Source organism: Gracilinanus agilis, chromosome 1 (genome assembly GCF_016433145.1).
Source record: "Gracilinanus agilis isolate LMUSP501 chromosome 1, AgileGrace, whole genome shotgun sequence".
NCBI classification, from domain to species: domain Eukaryota; kingdom Metazoa; phylum Chordata; class Mammalia; order Didelphimorphia; family Didelphidae; genus Gracilinanus; species Gracilinanus agilis.
The window spans coordinates 148,656,323-148,672,282 of record NC_058130.1 but is presented as its reverse complement, the minus strand read 5'-3'; the positions used below and the strand labels follow the sequence as shown (position 1 = coordinate 148,672,282).

At 35.7% G+C, this 15,960-nt stretch overlaps 1 protein-coding gene across 1 annotated transcript in view; it reads left to right on the top strand.

Moving 5' to 3' along the window:
- SLC44A1 (solute carrier family 44 member 1) overlaps window positions 1–15,960 on the top strand; it is a 226,144-nt gene that overhangs the window by 118,156 nt on the left and 92,028 nt on the right. Inside the window, exon 4 of the mRNA XM_044658236.1 lies at window positions 2,509–2,645. Within this exon, the coding sequence (XP_044514171.1) occupies window positions 2,509–2,645 (137 nt within the window). The remainder of the gene's footprint in view (window positions 1–2,508; window positions 2,646–15,960) is intronic.

Sequence of the window (15,960 nt, the reverse complement as noted above, 5' to 3'; positions counted from 1 at the left end):
AAGAGAAAGAAATTAAGAGAGTAGATAGCAGAGAGAGAGAGAGAGAGAGAGAGAGAGAGAGAGAGAGAGAGAGAGAGAGAGAGAGAGAGAGAGAGAGAGAGAACACTCTGTCTTTGTCTTTCTCTCTCTCTCTCTTATACCTTCATTGTTTCTACTCATTGTAGTTCTTTCTCCCTATTCATAAGAATAGTAAATGAGGAACCTAATAACTAATTTTTATAGTGCTTTAAGTTTTACAAAATTATTTCCTCAAAATAACTCTGATAGGTGGCATAAGCATTATTTGTTTCCATTTTATAAATAAGGAAACTGAAGCTCAAGAAAGTTGAACAAATAGCCCTTGATCATATAGGGATTGTCAGAAGTGAGAAGTGAAGCTGAGACTCTTTAATTTTCCATTTCACCCACCAACTTCATCAAAGAGTGTCCAGTCTATTTTGTTTAGGTAATTTATATCTTAATCTTCCAATTATTTCCCTCAATATCAGAACCATCAAAATAATGATGATTTTTAGTTTGGTTCTTCCTTCTAATGAATATGCCACACTCTGGTAATGTTTGTTTGTTTGTTTTGGAAAAGAAATAATAACTTGAAGAATAATCAACAACAGTTGTTTTGATCAGATACAGGCCTCTGAACTTTGGGAAAGTATATTGTGGAAGTGTCCTAGATGAATATCAGATTTTACAATACACCTAGGAACTCCTTAGGGCCAATTAAGCACCAAACCCTTTATCTTGGGATCAAAGTTTATTTAACAAAAAAAGGAATAAAGGTAATTGGATAAGTATGACCCTAACTCTGTTCACACTACCTCCACCCAACTTCTACTTTCCCTGCTTAAGGAAGCCTTCTGTTTCTTCTCAGGTTCCTACTTAATCCTCCCTGTGCTATCTAATGTAATCTAAACTTACTACCAATAATTAGTAAGAAAGGGAAAAACCCTGGTTTGGCTGCTGTATTAAGCAATCAAAGTTATAGATGGAAAGCTTTGGATTACCTTAACCAATAGGGATTCTGGCAGCTGGACCACTGGCAGATGAAAACTAGACTAATGGAAATTGGTTTCCTCCAAGTAAATCCTCTACCTGGCTGCCAAGGACTTCTCCACAAAATCCTGGCCTTCCAGGGAGAATCACTCAGAGGAAAAACCCTCCTTCAGCTGTTAGGGTCCGAGTATATGACTGCCCAAGGAGCACACAGAGACAATGCAATCCAAGCAAAGGGAAATCTTTATTTCTAGCGTGTGCTAGGGGAGCTCAACCAAGGAGCTCCAAAGTGAGATAGTCAGGATGGAGTTTATATATGTTTCAGGGTTTCGGTTTAATGCTTATGAGAAAACAGGACTTCATTTTGAAGACAGGGTCTCGGTCTGGTGCTTACAGGGCTTTGCTTTGAAGATGAGGAAACAGGACTTTTGCCCCGAAGATGGTGGGGTGCAGACCTACTTGGGGACCTTGTAATTCCTGGAACTCTGCCAGGAACATTCTGTAGTTACACAACAAGCAGGTATACAGGGTGGGGGTCAGTTGACCAGTTTTAGTTTTAATCATTTACTTCACAGCTTGATGGGAATTGTAGGCAGAGAGTTAAACCTCCCTCCAGCTTGGTCAAAATCCAAGAAGGAAGTGAAATTCAGTTATTTTTGGTTGTATATCCACAATTCCTTTCTTACCCAGAATCCTTTCCCAGGGCTTATCTCAAAATTCCCTTCTTTCAACTAATCCTAGAAAGCCAGACTGTCCCTAACTTAATTGTACAAAAGGAAGAAAAGGTTTGAATTTTTCCTTCTTTTAAGTTTATTATTTTTATTAAAATTTTTTCAGTCTGTCTCAAACTACCCCCTTATTGAGCAAATAAAAAAGCCAAAAACCCAAATCCCTCGAGACATACATAGACCTTCAAACAAATTTTTATATTAGCCATGTCCAAAAATTTGTGACTCTGCATTTTAAGTTTATCACCTCCCTGGCACGATATTAATGACTGGTTTCCTTTTCATTCTTTTGGACCTGTGGTATATCATTGTGTTGATCAGAGTTATAAAGTTTTTCAGAGTCATTTTTCTATATGATATTGTTGTCATCATATAAATTGGTAACCTATTTCTGCTGTCTTACCTCTACATAAGTTCATAAAGGGCTTCCAGTTTCCTCTGACATTGTTCATTTCTTCATTTCCTACAGCACAGTAATAGTTTTTAGCTTATATTTTATTTTATTATATTATATATATTATATATATTATATACATATATGATAAAAATATAATATAAAGGTATTATATTATATTTTAGCTTATATTATTTTGACTCATTTCTTTTCATAGCAAAAAAGGGAATAGAAAATTATAATTTAAAAACAACATGGGTTAATTATTATAATTTCACATATGCATAGATTTCAGAAATTTCTGGAAAGATAGGTAATGTAAATTAAGCTGTTCATACATTGCCAAGTGTGTTATTTCTGTAAATAGTAACCTCAGTGTATTTTCCTGTGTTTTAGGTATGTATTCTTTTTGGATCCATGCAATTTGGATTTGGTAAAACGGAAGATCAAGTCTATTGCTCTGTGTGTAGCAGCATGTCCAAGCCATGAACTGAAAACAATGTATGAAGTCCAGAATTTTGCAGACAAGAATGGTGAGGAGGTGTTAGAGCTGACCACCCAAGTAATGTTCCTGTCCTACACTTCTTTTCAGATATACTGGCTGTTGGTATTCAAATTTAACTTCTTATATCCAATGCTAACCTAAACCAATACTTATGTTTGGTACTGGTAAATGAAACAAGAGGCTTCAAAGAGGATAAAAGCATAAATAATTTTTATCTACATTTAATAGAAACCTCAAGAGAGAATTGACTAAATCATTTGAAGGGATATCATGGGAAAGAAGAAATAAGATTTGCTCTGTTTAATCTTAGAGGGGACAACTAGGAGTAGCAGTGGGTGTAATATGCAGGAAGCCAAATACGAGTTTGATGTATTAAGGAGAACTTACTAACAATTAGAGCTGTCCAAAAATAGAATAATCTGTTTTGGGAGTTACTAAGTTCCATTTCAAGGTCTTTATGCAAAGATTAGATGACCTTTTATTGAATATAATATAGCAGTACAATATAGTTGGACTAGATGGTGTCTGAGGATCCTTCTAGCTCTAGATACATAAATGATCCTGTGATCCCTTCTAACTATGATTCTGTAACATTTTGGTATTCTAAGCATAATGTTTTGAGAAAATATGAAGTTAGGGGCTTTGGTATATCTGGGAGAAATCTCATATAGCAGATTTCCTAACTTCTAGATCCTCATTCTTTTTCAGTTCCTATTTCCCACTTCTATTCCAGTACACATAAAATTAATCACCAGGTTCAGTCTTGCTTAGTTTGGCTCCTGTCAGAATGTAATAATTCTTACAATTCACATTGCTTCTCCATTGCCTACCTTTTACCACTCTTCTGCCTTGGAACCAGTACACAGTATTGATTCTAAGACAGAAGGTAAGGTTTTTTTAAATTTGTTATTTTTATTTTTTGTTTAATTTGTTATTATTTTGTTTTTAACAGTATTTTTGCTTAGAGCTCGTATGCTAGCTAATCAAACTTGCATCTGAATGTAGTGAACCAAAGGACCTACTGATTAAGTAGAGGCCATTCTTGCTTTCTAGAATTCGATATCCCCCATAGGTCGTTCTCATTAACAGACCTTTCTTTCTTTAAAAGAAAAAATGGGGAGGGAGGCAACTAGTTGGCTCAGTGTATTGAAAGCCATGTCTAGAGATGGGAGGTCTTGGGTTCAAATCTGAACCCAGACAATTCCTAGCTGTGTGACCTTGGGCAAGTCACTTAACCCCTGTTGCCAAGTTCTTAACACTCTTCTGCCTTGGAACCAATACTTTGTATTGATTGTAAGACAGAAAATAAAGAGGTTTTTTAATTGTTATATTTTGTTTTTAATAATACTTCTGATTAGAAACTTAGAACTATCCAGAATGCTATCCAGAATGATTACTTATAGCATTTTTTTAAAAGAAGGAAAGTCATTTGAGCAAAGCTAACCAATATATCAAGTCTCAGCAAAAATCCAACTTTCTACAGGAAGCCTTATTTGATTCCCCTTAATGTTACTACCCTCTCTGTGTTGATACATTTATCATGTATTGAGAACATAGTATTTTGCACATTGTCTCCCCATTATATTGCGAGGTCCTTGAGGACATGGATTATTACCTTTCTTTGTATCCCCAGCACTTTGCACAGTGTCTGGCACATAATAGGTACTTAATAATATTTATTAACTGACTAGGCCTCTGATAATATATGCAGTGTTCCACAGCTGTAACCCTCAAGCTATGCAAAGAAGGGATTTCCTCATGGCCAAACTTGGTCATTATAATTATAATTACAACAGTGTTCTGTTCTTTCCATTTATATTGTGTGCATTGTTTTTCTGGTTGTTCTGCTTCTTTCACTGTCAGTTTATACATGTCTTTCCATGTTTTTCAAAATCTGTGTACATCATTTTTTATGGCACATAAGTATTCTATTGTGTTTATGTATAGTGACTTGTTTGGCCATTTCCAAATGGATGGTCTTATGCCTTGTTTTCAGTTCTTTGTTACTAAAAGAAGATTTTCCTTTGAATATTTTGGTATGTGTAGGATCTTTCTTTCTATCTTTGATCTCCTTTTGGTTTATGCCAAACATTAAAATTCCTGGGCATTGTAGTTAATTTCTTATCAAAATTTCAAATTGTTTCCCACAGTGATTAAACTATTTCATAGCTATGCCAACAGTATATTAGTATACTTATATAATATTCTTATTAAAATAACCATCTTGGGGGCAGCTGGGTAGCTCAGTGGATTGAGAGTCAGGCCTAGAGACAGGAGGTCCTAGGTTCAAAACTGTCCTCAGACACTTCCCAGCTGTGTGACCCTGGGCAAGTCACTTGACCCCTATTGCCTACCCTTACCACTCTTCTGCCTTGGAGCCAATACACAGTATTGACTCCAAGATGGAAGGTAAGGGTTTAAAAATAAAATAAAATAAAATAACCAGCTTATTTAAGCTTACTTGGTGATATAATGGCCCTTAAGACCCTTATGGTTCCTCTTTTTTCAGTTTTACAGCATTTATTTTATTTTATTTATTTTTTATAACCCTTATCTTTCATCATAGACTCAATACTATATATTGGCTCCAATACAGAAGAGCAGTAAGGACTATACAATACAGGGTTAAATGACTTGGCCAGGGTCACACAACTAGGAAGTATCTGAGGTCAGATTTGAACCTAGGACCTCCCAAGTCTCTAGGCCTGACTCTCAATCCACCGAGCTACCCAGCTGCCTGCTATGGTGTTTTTTTTTTTTAAGACAGAAAGTTTTAAGTTCAATCACAATTGCTCCAGACCCTCAGTTAGGAAAATTCTTAACACTTTTATCTGTTTCTAGTTAATCCTCTTTTTGAATGAAAAAAATTCTATTTATTGGGAATACTTGGGTAACAAAACAGATTATATTATAGTGTTGACATAGAGATAAGTACCTTGAAGGGAAGTTGAGGAAAGAGTACTTTCTTTTATGTACTTTTTTATTATGGAATTCATAGAGTGGTAACAAAACTCTCATATAAAGGCTTTGATACAAGGAGGTATGCAGATCCTATACTATCAAGATCTGTTCCTACAAAATGTAAGGAATTAAATTTAAGGGTTGATTAAATGTCTGAGCACCAATTCAAAAATATTATAGCCCAAGTCAAAATGACTTTTAATATCTTTTATTTACAAAAGGATGGAAAGAGTGAAAGTAGAGAAATACAAAAAGAGGGTAGAAAAGACGTCTAGGCTATCACACTAAATATTGCTCCAGTGCTCAGCTCAGCCTGGAAGGGCTTGTTAACCCTGGACTGGAGGAACCCAGAGTTTCACCCACATGGCCTCCCCCAAGAAGGGAAGACCTTCAAAACTAATCTCTCTCCAAACACCAGGAAAGGAAGGCCAGCTACTCACTCACCCAAGAGGCAGTCCAAGTCCCAAATTACCTCCAAGAGGCAGGTCACCAGTTGAAGTCTACTACCAAAGACAATGCGCCAAAGAAGTTCAGGACTTTTATAGTCCTTTCTTGCCCCTTCCCCTCTTCCCTGGGGCCAATCACAGCTTCCAAATTGGCTAGCACTGCCCAGGGGGCAGTGTCTCTGGGATCCACACCTCTCATCTTCTGAAGGTGTCAACTCTTATCATAGACCTCTGAAGGTGTCAACTTTTTATCATGGGATTCACAATTTAAAAGGGTGGAGTTCTCCAAATAAGTGACTTGTGAATTCTCTTACTTCTCCAAGTAAGTGACTTGTCAATTCTCTTACTTGATGGCTTACAAATTGTTAAGTAGGGGTGTTTTCAGTTTTGGTTGATCAATTTAAAGTTGCTGATGCTAGACAAAGAAGTCTGATTCACACTTTACAATCCCCCCCCCCCCCCGTAATTCTTTTGGAGAACAGTCTCCCCAATGAATCATTTAATATAACCAGTTTATACTTCTAAAGAGCTTCTAGCTATAGTTGCTTACAATATTGCACTTTTCTAGGAGGAACCTACAATAGTTAGAGATAAGAGGAAAACAGAAGAGAGAGATCAAAACCAATGTTTGCTAGGCACATTGACAAAAAAACAATTAGGTAGCAGTCCCTTTTGGCATAAGAGTTTACATGCAGAATAATGTGTTCAACTCCCTTCAAGTCAATCAGTTATACCCTTTCAAAGTTTATTCTGGATCTTCTTGATGCCGTGGAGGTTTCTTCATGGTACTTTCTCTGAATAGTTCATTTTCTTCATTCAAGGAGTCATCAAGCTTCTTTTCCTGAAATGTTTTCTCACAAATTTTTTTTAAATATTGGGTTTTATGAGAATTATACAATCCCCCCTGAGGAAGGTGTTGACCAACACCCAGATGAATTCAGGATACATTAATTTTCACTAAGAAAACAGCTTTATAAAAAAACAGTAGTATGGTAGCTAGTGCACTCTCAAGAACTACCAACCCCCCCCCCCAAATCATAAGAGCATATTTAATGACAATAGCCACTATCATTAGGATTCACATGAGTTTCTATAGTCACTGAAGCTCATGGATACTTGTCACAAGTTCTCTAGATCTAGCCAATCTGTCAACCTTGGCTGAGATATTTCAAACAAAGTCTATTACTGCCATCATTCAAAAATTTGGCAGGAGAGCCTAGAAAAAAACCCACAAACCTCAGCACTGCTAATGAAAGCTTTTTTGGATCTAAAATGTCACCAAGAATCTAGATCATTTTGGTGGAAGGGTAGAGTAAACTGAAGAATTACAAATATAAAAACCATCCAGAAGCTACTAGGCTTCATGTGAAATGCTCCCTCTCGGGGACCATTCAGGGGTACCACAACCCCTAAGGAAACCTTTCCACTTTCCATATGAGATTATAATCCATCACAGGGTAAACAAAACCCCTTGGGAAGCCTCCCTCCTCTGGCATGAGACTGTACCAGCCTTAAAAGGCATCTCTTTATATGTCCCATTCATTGCAATGTGGAGGTGAGGACTACACTAGTGAAAAATCACTGCAGGTGTCTCATCCATTACATTTTTATAAATGTAGAGGTGGGGAATATAATAGTGCTACAGCACTTCATTTCAGCTACTAAATGGACCCTTTACCTCTTGTTAAAAACAACTCAAAGGTAAACAAATGATCAGTCAGAGATAGTAGTGCTACTGGATATCTAGATATTATTTCTAAAGACCCCTTAAAATCAATTTAAAATTTTAGGTCATTAAATCTTCCTAAGGTTGTAAGCAGTTTGATGGAGTCCATCCATCATCTATGTGACAATTAACAAAGGCTGTTTAGGCAATATGTGACTTTGATGGATCTGGTGATAAATTCAGCATCCATAAGGACCTATGGTTTTGCCATGGAAAAGGATTTGTGCAACTAGACTATGGGCTTTTACAATGATATTTTCTCCAGTCCAGTCATTTAGGGAGATACAAAAAAAGATAGTAAGATGGTGCAAATAAAAACAGTGTAATATAACATATAGCTAATAGCCAAAACACAGTAACTTAAAGTGGCATAGTGTAACAGAATATATTAGATTAGATCAATATGTAAACTTAACAAAGAGTCCTTTTTTTTCCAATTCTGATAGCTATGTTACAGAGACTTCTAAACTATTTGGAGGGGAACAAACTGGAACAGTTAATATCAGTAAAACAATGGAGTCTGAATAGGCTAAAAAAATTCACTTCCATACTCTTTAAGGTTCTTTCCCCTCCCTAGTATCATCATCCATTTCAATTCCTTTGGTCACACTTCTGGGATTCCCCATACCCACACTGAGCATAGTGTGGACGAATTGTGAATGTGTTGCAGAGACTGGGCAGGCCAAAATGGCTAGGGTATATAGGGAAATGAATCTCAGGATTACTCAAGCTAACAGTAAGGCATCCAATCAGAACACCCAGGAACAGTGCTATATAGAGCCACTATGAAATGTTCTCTGGGATTATGAGCCATTTTAGATATATATAAAAAACAGCATTTTCCCAGTTTGGGTTATGCTGCTCAGTATCATGTTTGGTTGCCTATTTATTTTTAAAGTTTAGGACTTATCTTTCTTCCCAGAAAGATCAACAGCTATAGATGCTACTAACAGCTGGCTGAGGGATAGTTTAGAGAAAGCAGAAGGTAAAGGAGATCATCAGAAGATTAAGGGTGCTTGTCATCCCTTCATAGTTGCCAAAATAATAGGTAAATATTTTTAAGAGGATAAGAATCAATGGAGCCTCAACCTTACACCTGCCTTTCCACAAGCATTCCAGGATTGCCAGTTTGCTTGTATGAAAAAAAAAACAAAAAAAAAAAAAAACAAACAAAAGATTTGCTTTGAGTTGAATTTCTCATGTTAATGATGATATGGAACAATTTTTCATTTGATTATTAAATAATCTAAAATTCTTCTGTGGAGAACTCTTAGTTCATATCCCTTGACTTATCCATTGGCAGTAAGTGACTTTTTAGGGCATCTAAAATGAACTTAATTCAAACCTGACTTTTTAGTTTTTGTCCATGTATCTCTATCACCTAGCAAAATGCCTACTATGTGATAAGTGCTTGTGGAGTTCTGTTATTTCCATGAACCCTGGAAGTGACTATGGTCAAGAATAGAACTTTCCTTATGATTATCATATATGTTCAGCTATATATCTTTTCAGTCAGAAATCCTCTAAGTTACCTCATTTTTACCTAAAGGGAAACTCAAGTTCCTTGGAGAAACCAGATCTAATTGGATCTTCATATAAAAAGGGGTATAATGCAGAAACATTATTGATAGGAACAGAATGCCATAGTTCAGTACTTAGATGACTCAACTTTGACCCCAAACTCAGAAAATTAAGTTGAAATCAAAGCAGCCCAAGATATATATTTCAGCATATAGCAAGTAAAATGAGAGCACTGGATTTTATGACCAATCAATGGTCAATTCTAGTCCTCAAATTTTATAGATCTATAAAACACCAATTTATGTCATTACAATTAGTTTTTAGGACCTAGAAGTATTTGGAAAAGAGTCTCACAAGTACATAAAGTATTCCTTTATTATTGGTGCATTTACATTGCTCAAAGGAAAGTGAGAGATTTAAAAAAAGACAGAATGGGGAGGAAGAAACAAGGAAGGAAGGCTATAGTCAGAATGATCTGATCCATTTATATGATGGTATCCAGAGCAGATCATAAGAAAGAATCAATCAAAAAGCAAATGCTTTTTTAAAGCATCTGTTATCTGCCATGCACCATGTTAGATACTCAGAATAGAAGATGATACTAAAATATCCCCTGCTTTACAGTCTATCAGACAAGACAATGTAAGTACATACAGAATAAATACACAAGTAGTTTTAGGAGAGAGGATACTAGTAACCAAGAAATCAGGAAAGATTCGTTGTAGAAGTCAGTGCTTGAGCTGAATCTTAAAGGAAGTAAGGAATCCCAAACCCATCTTATTTGTTTCCCTCAAGCCAGTCAGTTAACTCCAATTGCCTAGTCCTTACTGCTCTTCTGCCTTGGAATGAATAGTCAGTATTAACTCTAAGACAGAAGGAAAGCATTAAAAAAAAAATAGACAATATGGGTCATGAAGGATTTAAACTCAAATCCTTTTAACTTCAAGGTCTACCCCTCTATTCACTAATCTAGGTTGCTTCTTAAAGTCCATATTATGTGCTGTATTTGTTTTTAATTAATGGAATTCCTTATAATTCCATTATAATATTAATATAAATAATAATTCCTTATAATAATTAATGGAAATCCTTAAGAAATTAACTGCTCCTTTTTTCCTTAAGATCTGACAATTTTAGGGTGATTTGATTGTGATAATGAACTCAGAAAGCCTATATAGGCCACATGATGACCCCCAAATAAGTATTTAGATCATAACCCAAAGGCAGAGATACTAATGAAATAAAAATCTACGGTTTGGGGTTCTTTTAAGTTTCAAAATTTTATTAATCCAGTGAATTTATTTTAAAATTTTTATATTAATATTCACATCTAAAATGCCCACTAGAAATGCTGATATTCCTATTTATTTGTTTAGAAAAAGAACAAGACTGGGTTTAAGGAAAGCAAGAACATGGTGAAGTTGATCTGAATATTGTCAGTTGTCCAAATTCCAGCTTTGCCACTTACAATCTCCATGTTCTTTGGCAAGTCACTTAGTGTCTCTGGGACTCATTTTCTTCATCTATACAATGTAGGAGATGGGGATGAACTAGGCAACTTCTAAGGTCCTTTCCAATTCTATATCTATTATTCTATGCTATATAAGCTAGAATTTAGACAGGCAACATCAAGAAAAGAAAGGTTTAATGATGTATCTGGCAATTACCTAACATCTTCTCCCCTTTCTTGGAATCACCTGAGTTAAGATTCTTCCATATTAGAAATGTTTCATCTCTCATGCAAGCTTATAATAACTATTGAAGAAAAGGTTTGGAACAGAGTTAAGATTCCAACCCAGATGTTCTGGCTCCAGTTCCATGGTTTTTCTACTATACCAGGTGGCCTTTTTAAGTAATTGAATAATATTTATATAAATGCATATAGATCTTTGCTGTTTATAAAAAGGTTTCTTTTCTGAAAAACTCATCTATTGCCACATGAGATTATATAAATCATTTTATTCTTCTCTGTTGTGTTTTCCCTCCCTCTTTTTCTGTTCTCTCTTCTCATCCTCCAAATCTTTTAGAACAAACTTATTAAGTACTTTAACCATAAAAGAAGGCACTGCTTGCTAAACTTATTAGCTAATGTTTACATAAGGATTTAAGGTTTGCAAAGCTCTTTGTATACATTTTCTCATTTGATCTTCACAACAACTATATTAGATTAGATCCTGTTATTATTTCCATTTTACCAATGAGAAAACTCAGATAGGGAGAGGCAAAATGAAACTTGTTCAGTGTCACACAATTATTACACATCTAAGGCAGGATTTGAATTCAGGTCTTCCTAAGTCCAAGTTGAGCACTCAATCCAGTATGACATCTAGTTGCTGCTAAAAAATTAGAGGAAAGAAGTCAATTGAACATTTGAATTGAGGGAAAGAATAGCCCAAGCCAGATCCCCTGGAAATTCTTCAGAAAGGCCTTTGATCAGAAAAGTTTTATGTCTAACTTTAACCAGAATAGAATCAGTCAAGCAAATATAGCCTCAGAAACCCTCAGTATCTGAACAAAATGTTTGAGAAGGAAGGCCTGCACCCAAAAATAACATCTATTACAGAATCCAAGAACCCTGCCACCCTAGGAAAGGTGGAACAATTCTTCCTGCTTTCAACCAAGCAATTAGGGATAAATTGAGGGAACAGAAATAGGAGGACACACAATGACACCCAGATATGACAAGATAATTAAGGTAGGAGAAAGATTTTTCTAAAAAAGCCAGCAAGATGGGGTCAATTATTGTAGCAGGAATTAGACCCTGTATACAGTAATAAGTGTAGTGAGTGACTTGTCCAAGGTTACTCAAGGAGTAAATAGTAATCTACAAATGCAGCACTCTTTCTAAAGCATTGTGATGACACAATTCCTGATTTGTATTTGAATTAATTCACAATGGATCACAGATGGAAGAATACCCTGCCTTAGAGCATTAATTGTTTCATTGAAAACTTACCATTAGGCAAAGCAATGTGTATGGGAGGGAGGATAGAGGGATCAGTTAGTGCCATAGCAACTATGTTATAAATGGGCACTTAGCTAAAAACATTCCAGGAAAGCTTGTTATGATCTGTTAATGACAATATTGTTGAAACATTTTATCTATGACCATAGGATGTGGGATATGCTTGTAATTCTTACTTGTGCAATTTTAAAATTGTAATAATTCTGTTTCAAATTCAGTGCATGTAGATGTCCAAACTGAAAGTCCTTTAAAATAATTCATTTATGGATCTTCTCTTCTAGAAAGAATATACTTTTAAAAGAGATATTTTCAGTTATTTTACATGAAAGAATTGTTAAAATGTGGTGAATGATATTATTTACCAGGTAACATTTTAATGCTAATTTTTAACTCCATTTGACTTGAAAAATAAGGTTTATCTTAATGAAGTACAAATATACTAAATTATTTGCAAAGAATTTCAGGCTATTATAACAGAATTTGAAATTATTTTAAGTACTTATGGTCATATAACAGTAGACTTTTTAAGAAAAGTAATCTTAAAATTTGTGAGAAGAATCTTTAAAAGTTATACTTAGGGGGGCAGCTGGGTAGCTCAGTGGATTAAGAGCCAGGCCTAGAGACTGGGAGGTCCTAGGTTCAAATCTGTCCTCAGATAATTCCCAGCCTTGTGATCCTGGGCAAGTCAATTGGCCCCTATTGCCTACCCTTACCACTCTTCTGCCTTGGAGCCAATACACAGTATTGACTCCAAGACCAAAGGTAAAGGTTTAAAAAAAAAAAGTTGTACTTAGTTTCTTTAGATTTTTATATGTACATTTATATGTATGTCTGTGAATATGTGTTTGATATATTTTCCAGAAACACTTTCTGACTTTAGAAAGAAATAACTTACCTTTTTAGTGTTTGTTTCTTCCTTTATATTATGAGGAATTTGAACTAGGTAGTCTCTGAGGTTCCTTCGTGTTATAACATTTTTTGACTTTGTGAGGCAAAATATTTATAGGAGAATAATAGGAAATAAAGTTGAAAAGCTTAAGGAAGGCTTTGAAAACTAAGTAATTTAGATATGTAAAAAATATATCAGGTACACTGTAAAATCTGTATCAGGTTGCTTGCCACTTCAAGGAAGCGGGAGGAAAAATGAGAGAGAGGAAAATTTGACCCAAAATTAAAAAGTAAAAACAAAGGTTAAATTTGTTTATACATGTAATTGAAAGAAAATATAAGATATTATTTAAAAGAAAAAACTCGGCAGAATAATTTAGAAGAATAATTATTAATAGCTCTCCTTCAAGCCAGTCTCTCAAATCATGTGCTAGGAACTATGGTATATACTGAGAAAACTCTGGACCAGTTTTCCTTCTCTGTAAAATGAGAGAATTGGACTAAATGGCCTCGAATATCCCTTCCCAGATCTCCATCTATAATTCTCTGATCAAAGGCACAGACAGAAAATGGCACTATATTCTTTCAAGAACCATACATGTGCTCATATATATACATACATAAGTCTTTAGCTTCTCTGTCTACCCAAACCAAATTCCTTTATACTTCTCTTAAGACTTTCTTTCCCTATTCTCATTCCACTTACATTCTTTTAGCCCAGTCGCTCCAGTTACTATTCCCTGCATGTAATTTGCTAATTTCTGAATCTATATTACTTTTAAATGGTTTGTCCAATTTCAACCCTGCCTCTGCTGCTGCTTTTTAGTCCCTATTCATCCCTAAGATATTTCCCATAGTGATTTTTTCCCTCACTCCAACTCTCATCCCCTTTGTAGAGTCATTTCAAACTTTATAGAAAACAGACCACTTGATATAAGCTTCCTCTTGTGCTTCTGTCCCTGCCTCTCCTCATTCTAACATATCCCCATTCCTACTTTCACCCCTAACTGACAAAACTACCAGTAGTAGGCAAGTTCAGAGAGGGTAGATTTATGCATGCCATACTTTCTGACATTTAAAGCTGTCTCTGAATAATGGGCTCACTTAAACAGTGAGCTCCTTCTCATCCCTGAAAGCAAGATGACATTGATAGAGAAGATTTTTTTTCTCAAGGATAGGTTACCACTAAATGACACTGAAGTTTCTTCCAATCCTTAAGGTTCTATAATCCTATCTTTTCATATTTTTCTCTAGTCTTAGAGAAAGAAATTCTTCACCACACTTAACTCTTCCCTGGTGTGAAATCTTGCCAAATCTTGAGATTTGAGTGAAAGAAGTCACTGTAATACCATGGGAGATTCAAGAAAATTATTTATTAAATGGAGCAAAAGGATTCATAGCAGGAACATATGTATCATCAGTCATGCAGTCATTTCAGGTTCCAGGAATCCTGCCTGGAATATGTAGTGATATGCCTTGGCAACTGTAAATGTTATAATTGCCCAAGATGCATTAAGAATTGAATGATCCAACTTTTCCTGTGTATTAAAAAAGTTTATACACAGTAATAAATAATTTGCATAACAGGGTTCAGTATATTGCTATAAAAATTTCATGAATACTCACAAATGTATTGTTCTCTCACTCATACTCAGCATTTTTTATCTGAAAATTTTAATTAATTAATTCAGAATATTTTTCCATCATTACATGATTCATGTTCTTTCCCTCTCCTTCTCCCACACCCCCTCCCATAGCCAATGCACAATTCCACGGGTTTTACATGTGTCATTTCCATATTATTAATATTTGCATTAGGGTGATCACTTAGAGCAGGGGTTAGCAACGTATGGCTCTCGAGCCATATCTGGCTCTTTCTGCAGGAGCCATAAAGTCCATTTTTTTTCAGGCGCTGTTACAGGAGCTCACACTGTGAGCACTGTACGGCTCTCACAAAATTACATTTTTAAAAATGTCGCGTTTATGGCTCTCACGGCCAAAAAGGTTGCCGACCCCTGGCTTAGAGACTACATCCCCAATTATATCCCCATCAACTCCTCAGCATCCTTTTTTTTTTTTTTTTAATCTCAGAGGTTGTATGGCATAGTGCTGCGCTTGGGTCAGCAAGCCCTGGTTTCTAATCCCACCTTTGGTATTTAATAACTCTGTGAATTTGGGCAGTGTTTCTTAATTTTTTTTTTTATATTTGGTACAATGCTCTTTACCATGAGAAATTTTTTTTTTTTAAAATACTCAAAATTGAAGTTGGCAACAAAGAAGGGTTCTTGGGTAATTGGGCCTTTACACTTGTTATGTTAATTTGGGTTTTCTTTCATTATTTCTTATTTCCAAGCTCTTCTCCTACCACCCTTTTTATTTTTTTTAAACATTTATTAATAATCATTTTTAACATGGTTACATGATTCATGCTCCTTCTTTCCCCTTCACCCCCCGCATTCCCCCCACCCATGGCCGATGCACATTTCCACTGGTTTTGTCATGTGTCCTTGATCAAGACCTATTTCCAATTGTTGGTGGTTGCATTGGTATGGTAATTTCGAGTCCACATCTCCAATCATGTCCACCCCGACCCATACATTCAAGCAGTTGCTTTTCTTATGTGTTTCCTCTCCTGCAGTCCTTCCTCTGAATGTGGGTAGTTTTCTTTACCATAAATCCCTCAGAGCTGTCCTGGGTCATTGCATTGTTGCTGGTACAGAAGTCCATTACATTCTATTTTACCATAGTATATCAGTCTCTGTGTACAATGTTCTTCTGGCTCTGCTCCTTTCGCTCTGCATCAGTTCCCGGAGGTCTCTCCAGTTCGCCTGGAACT